At 36.8% G+C, this 6,368-nt stretch overlaps 1 protein-coding gene across 2 annotated transcripts; it reads left to right on the top strand.

The window, feature by feature from the left end:
• The first annotated feature begins 1,228 nt into the window (after window positions 1-1,228).
• Window positions 1,229-2,956, top strand: LOC104248547 (small ribosomal subunit protein uS8z/uS8w). Of its 2 annotated transcripts, none has more exons than XM_009804823.2 (4): window positions 1,229-1,343; window positions 1,897-2,043; window positions 2,130-2,290; window positions 2,671-2,956. In XM_009804823.2, exons 2-4 carry the CDS (start codon window positions 1,911-1,913, stop codon window positions 2,767-2,769), a joined length of 393 nt encoding a protein of 130 aa, XP_009803125.1. In that variant the 5' UTR covers window positions 1,229-1,343; window positions 1,897-1,910; the 3' UTR covers window positions 2,770-2,956. The 2 variants fall into 2 exon arrangements, with proteins under 2 accessions (XP_009803125.1, XP_009803129.1); XM_009804827.2 differs by having other exon boundaries at window positions 1,887-2,043.
• The last annotated feature ends 3,412 nt before the right edge of the window (window positions 2,957-6,368 follow it).

Here is a 6,368-nt window from a genome sequence, read left to right as displayed (position 1 = left end):
CAATGAAGCTTTCGATTAAATATTCTATAAGTTTCGGTTCAAATTCAATCAACGTTCTCTAAGTTGAAAGGTGACTAATTTTTTTGGCAAAATACAAAATTGACCTATAAGTCAAAACTAATTACATTCGACAGCCAAAGAGTATATCAAAATATGTATTATATGTATATATTATGCAAATATATATATATATATATATATATATATATATATATATATATAAAGGGGCATTTGTATCTATACTCGTTTTTTGTGTCACGTTTTAACTTGTACCCGCATTGCAAAAAAAAAAAAAAAAAATTACAAACGTACCCGCTTTTTCGCATAACTTCAGCATACGGGGCTGACGTAGCAAAGGCAATCACGCAAAACTTCAGCATTCTAGTAGCCATGCCTGAAGTTCAGCTCTAGAGCTGAAGTTTTTGGTTTTGTAACTGGCGATTTTGTTTGTAACCGGTGAACTTCAGCCTTCTTAGAGTTGAACTTCAGCCTACTATATTGTGCCTTAACCATTTGATCACTTACCAGAAATGATAAAAAAAAATCGTCTTTTTCACTTCTAATCAACACTACAATAATACAGCTTTCTTTCAAATGCAATTTCCATAGGAATTCAATGGATATCTAAAAAACAATCAAACAGGAGTAGATATTTCGTGCTAATATATTGGCAACGACAAAGAGTGATAATTTTTCAACTCCAAATTATCGTGGGTGACACTCTTAATAGAGGGGTGGACTATATGATACTACCAAGAAGGCAAGAACAACCCAACTGGTCCTCATACGAGGAACAAACTCTACACTTGGTAGTTAGTATATCCTTGTCCGCCTAATACATATTTTGAATGATTAAATTCTCTAATATGTTGTAACATATGAATTCATTAGGTCGCCAAGCCTCTGCTGCAGGAGAGGACAAGAAAAAAGCTGAAAAGCTTTGAATTTCTTCTAATGGAATTATGGGATTGAGGGCGGATATAACTTTGAGGAGGAGGAGAAGGAGTAGAAAGGGGGCTGGAGTTGTTTAAAAAATAGGTATAAGTTAAAAGTTTAAAAAAAATGAGTATAGATTAAATGGGAGCGACCAAATAGTACGGCCGGTGCAATTTTAGAATAAGGTTAAAGACACGAAGGCCCAAATAAGTACCCAACAATAGGACTAGTGTTCGGCCCATTAATCCAGTCCAGCTTTTTCAAAACCCCAAGCAAAATCCTAGCCACTCTCGCCCGGCTACTATATATTAACCTGCTAAAACCTAACGCAAGTTTTCTTTTCTGTATCCGAAGCAGATCTCCAGCTCTTCTCGCCGTCGTCGTTTCCAGAGCTCCTAAAGCTCCATGTAAGTTCGCTAATCTCTTTGATCTCCTAGTATAAACAAAAAAGAATTGTGATATTGTGTTATGTATTTTGTTTGGATATACTGTAGTTGTGATTTGTCAGCTATTTATCTCCCTAGGCTGTTGGTGTTAGCACTCAATAACGATTCATAATGATGGACATGTGAGTTTAGATTGTCTCGAACGGTGTGAAGTATTAGAAATGACAGTTTGGGTTGTGAAGAATGTCGTGAAATAGAATTTGGTGATTTGGGGCCTATAGATCTCATAGCTTTTGTGGGTTTGGTTTGAGCTAGTAAACTGATACTGGAGTTTAGTTTTGTATAAATGGGTTGTGCTTTTTGTTTCATATTTCTTGGATGATCGTGATGTCTGCCTTTTTTAGCTTCGAAACTTGTAGAAAATGAGTACGTATATGCCAAGTCTTGAGCTCATATTTCTGTAGGTCCTTACATTCGTTGCTGTACTATAGTTTTGTTGTGAAATGCTATCCTTGGTATTCTGTTTTTTGTTAAGTTATTATTTGAACCTGATTATTGCATTAGTTTGGAACAGAATTGTCGTAGAAGATGGTGAGAGTTAGTGTGTTGAATGATGCTCTTAAGAGCATGTACAATGCTGAGAAGAGGGGAAAGCGTCAAGTCATGATTAGGCCTTCTTCCAAAGTCATCATCAAATTCCTCATTGTCATGCAAAAGCATGGTACTTTAGCTTGTTTAGTTTATATTTTATATGCTGATTATTTCCTAACCTCATTGTTTTCTTACATTTGCTATCTCTGTGTGTAGGGTACATTGGAGAATTTGAGTATGTTGATGATCACAGGTCAGGAAAAATTGTAGTTGAACTGAATGGTAGGTTGAACAAGTGTGGCGTCATTAGTCCTCGTTTTGATGTTGGAGTTAAGGAGATTGAAGGATGGACTGCTAGGTTGTTGCCTTCCAGACAGGTATAATAACATCTACCTTGCTGTGCAGTTCATAAGATCGATTTGTGTGATGCTTTATTTTCATTCATACTAATTATTATGCTAAATAATGAAGGTTATGCATTTATTACTTTTTACAAGATATTGGAAGAATGTTTTGTAATTAGTCATAACTAGTGGAATTTTTGTGGAATGGCCATAGCAAAGAATATGTTATGAAGCTATATTAGTAGTTCGGATGTAATCAGTCAAATTCACCTGTTAAATTTGTTATAATGAAAATAGAAATTGTAGATTTTGGTGTACCCACATAGATAGGTTGCAATGACTAATTGTTTTCTTTTGTCTCTTGCATTACACTAAGTTTATCTGGTACTGAAGTATTTTGTTTGAGCTTGCAGTTTGGATACATTGTGCTGACTACATCTGCCGGTATCATGGACCACGAGGAGGCTAGAAGGAAGAATGTGGGTGGGAAGGTTCTTGGTTTCTTTTATTAAGCTCCTTATATTGACTAGGATGAACACCCAGTTTTGGTGTACTTCGGCCTTCATTACAATTGAAATGGTTCTGAGTTTGTTTTGAGTTTTGTTTCTCTTCTATTGTTAGTAGGGATATTTTCTGCATTTCTTGGACAAGATTATCAGTACTATTAACTTACATCCAATAGAGGTTGCTGTTTGACTATCTGTGATCTATTTTATAAGCTTTCTCTGTTTTACTGTCAGTTGGATCCGAGGTTCTTGGCTTCACAAAGAGCCTAGTTCTTTGATTCGTTTGTCCCAATAGTTATTGTTTGTTTGAAGAGACATTTTTTTGCATTATATTTCCTATTTTTTAGTTTTTCTTTATTATTTGCACTTTAGCTTTCTTCTTTTGACTACTCGATGACAACCTTGGAAATTATTGTTTTGAGCCTTTCCATAAGGTTCTGAGCATAACACAATGACATCCGCAGTGGAGCAACTGTTTTTTCCAGAAAGGATATCTAAATCTAGTGCTAAGTACTCGTTGTTTCATATATAGCAAAAATATGTTGAACTAGAATTATTGATAATTTTTCCCCTGTTTTCTGTTCTATGATCAGGCCATATGCTTCATACTTCATTACGATATCTGATAAATTTAGTGAGGTTCTAGATTGTCCCTCTATATTATGTCCAATGCTGTCTCAATATCTAAAATAGTAAGGAAAGGACTGAATTGGAAGGGATCGACTCGGTTTTAAATAACGGAAACTGAATCTTGCTTTAGTTACTACTTGTTATTCTTGTTATTGTGGCATCAGTCGAAGTTTCAACTTCTTTTTGTGGCGTCTTATCAACTGGTAACTTGAGTACTAGGTGGATAAATTATAGTACTAGCAGAATATCCAAAACCTTTAAGATCAAGTTTCAATCTGTTTTTTTTTCTTCTTATTTTATTCCCTGAGGGCTGAGACATTATTTATAACATACGAAAGTTAAGTTCGGAAATTGGTCAAAACTAATTTAACTAACATGTAATATTGTGTAAGAAACTGGATTTGGTCATTGAGCATCGAGTAGATATCCCATTTCTTTAAGAATTAAGCACGGCACAATCCCCACAAGTGTATAGTATATATCAAACTCAGTTGCAGCACGAATGATCTCGGCTTCCTTTTTGTGATCTCTACAGTAAATGTATCTGTTAAAATTAGATTACCATTTAGTTCATGATGCGATGATCCGAAAGTAATATACTTGTTAGTAGTAAACCAAAAACAATGTCTGACAGAGGGGATCCAGGATTTGAGGCTTATGGTTCCTTTAGTAATTTCAAATTAATATGCAATAACAACTGAGTTCACAGTTAGATATTTACAAATATTTAGTGAATTTCTTAACATAATTACAGGGTCTACGCAAGAGTTACTGGATTTCTGGGAACCCGTATCCAATGCTCTAGGTCCGCCCCTGATGTCTGAGAAAATAATGGCAAAAGATCACATTAAAAAAAAAAACAAACAAAGCTCGTATTACATGCATTACAGTAAATTGAGGAATCGATTATTTGGTCAGACGGGTTGTAGCAAAATCTAGCAATCAAGGACGGCTCTTATTCTTTGAGCATTTTCATGGTGTTCAGCTCCAAGATGCAAATGGATATAAATACATAAACCAAGCCTAAATTTAGCAGATGTGGTGGGACAATATTTCACCATATCAAGCAACGCATCAGAATTCTTCATCGTTTCTATGATCTGTGCCAACTAAATATAAATCTTTCTTTTTCACTGAAGTTAATCCCTGTGTTTCAGTCATATCTAAATTTTGTGGATTAGTTCCATATGGTAGTTCCCATTCAAAGTGGTACAGCAAGTGCGCCAGTGGAAGTCCAACATTAACTAAACCAAATAGCATTCCTGAACAAATACTTCTTCCTGCACCAAATTGAATAAACTCAAAGTGATTTCCCATAAAGTTGATAGAAGAATTCTCAAATATCTCTGGTATAAAACTTTCAGGATCTTTCCAACTTCCGTGATCTCTCTCTAGTGTCCATATATTGTGACGACCCGACTGGTCGTTTTGAGCTTTTACACTTTGCTCGCCAGTTCTCGAGCATGACTTGCCCCGTGTGATGTATTATGACTTATGTAAATCATTGGTTTTGACTTTCAGGGTAATCGGAATGAATTTGGAACAACAGTTCTCAGTTTGAAGTTTGAAATTTGAAAGTTTTGACCAAAAATTGACTTGTTTGTATATGATCTCGGATCGGAATTTTTATAATTTGGTTAGCTCCGTTAGGTGATTTGGGACTTAGAAGCGTGATCAGAATGCATTTTGGAAGTCCCTGGAAGGTTTAGGCTTGAATTGGCAAAATTGAGATTTCGGCGTTTTTCGGTTGATAGGCGAGATTTTGTTATAGAGGTCGGAATGGAATTCCGGAAGTTGCAATAATTCCGTTATGTCATTTGTGATGTGTGTGCAAAATTTCATGTCATTCCGACGAGGTTTGGTAGACTTTTTAATCGAAAGCGGAATGTGGAAGTTCTTGAAATTCTTAGGTTTGAATCTGATGAGATTCAGTGTTTTAATATTGTTTTGAGCGTTCCGAAGGTTGGAACAAATTTAAATGGTGTTATGGGATATATTGGCATGCTTGGTTGAGGTCCCGAGGGCCTCGGGTGAGTTCGAGTAGTCAATCGGAACATTTCATGTTGTGAAAAATTGCAGAATTTAAGCTGTTGGTGTTGCAGGTTTTTGACCTTCGTGTTCGCGATGCATGTTCCGCGATCGCGAAGGTGTGAGGTCGATGTTCTTTGCATTCACGTTTTCTTTGTCGCGTTCGCGATGTTGCGAGGTTTTGATTCTCCGCGTTCGCGAGGGCTATGTCGCGTTCGCATAGAGGAAAAGGATTAGCTGGGTCCCACAATGCATTTGTTCTACGCGTTCGCGCAGTAGGGGTCGCGATCACGAAGTGTTGAATATGTTGTGCATCGCGTTCGCGAGAGGTGTCTCGCGTTCGCGTAGAAGGAATTCCGATATGTGAAGCAGTGTGCTTGGCGAACGCGAGGGATGTGCCGCGTTCGCGATGAAGGAAAATCTGGGCAGACAGTTTATATTTTTAAATCGAGGGTTTAAGTCCAATTTCATAAAAACCATTGGAGAGCTCGGGAGAAGGTGGAATTTGAGGAGATTTTCAGTGGAGCTATTGGGGTAAGTATTCTTCACTCATATTTGATTTAATTCCATGATTTGGTCTTGAATTTCATCATTTTATTTGAGAAATTAGAGTGAAAATTGAGGAAAAATGGAAGAAACGTTTGAGATTTCTTTTGCGGATTTGAATAGGCAATTAAGGTCGGATTTTGATGAAATTATTATGGGTAGACTCGTGAGTGGACGAGGATTCTACTGATGTGATTTTTATCGGATTCCGATAAGTGGGCCAGTGGCCGGGTTTGAGCAATTTCGGGTTTTTTGATGTAAATTGGATATTTTCGAGTGAGCTTCGTTTTCTTAGCATATTTTAATGATTATGTACTGATTGTGACTAGATGTGGAGCATCCGGAGGTCGATTCGTGCGGGCAAAGGCATCACGGGCTAGAGTTTGGATTGGATCGAGGTG

Source organism: Nicotiana sylvestris, unplaced genomic scaffold, assembly GCF_000393655.2.
Source record: "Nicotiana sylvestris unplaced genomic scaffold, ASM39365v2 Un00002, whole genome shotgun sequence".
Classification (NCBI taxonomy): Eukaryota; Viridiplantae; Streptophyta; class Magnoliopsida; order Solanales; family Solanaceae; genus Nicotiana; species Nicotiana sylvestris.
The sequence above is the reverse complement of the archived record's forward strand: the minus strand, read 5'-3'. Positions and strand labels throughout refer to the sequence as shown.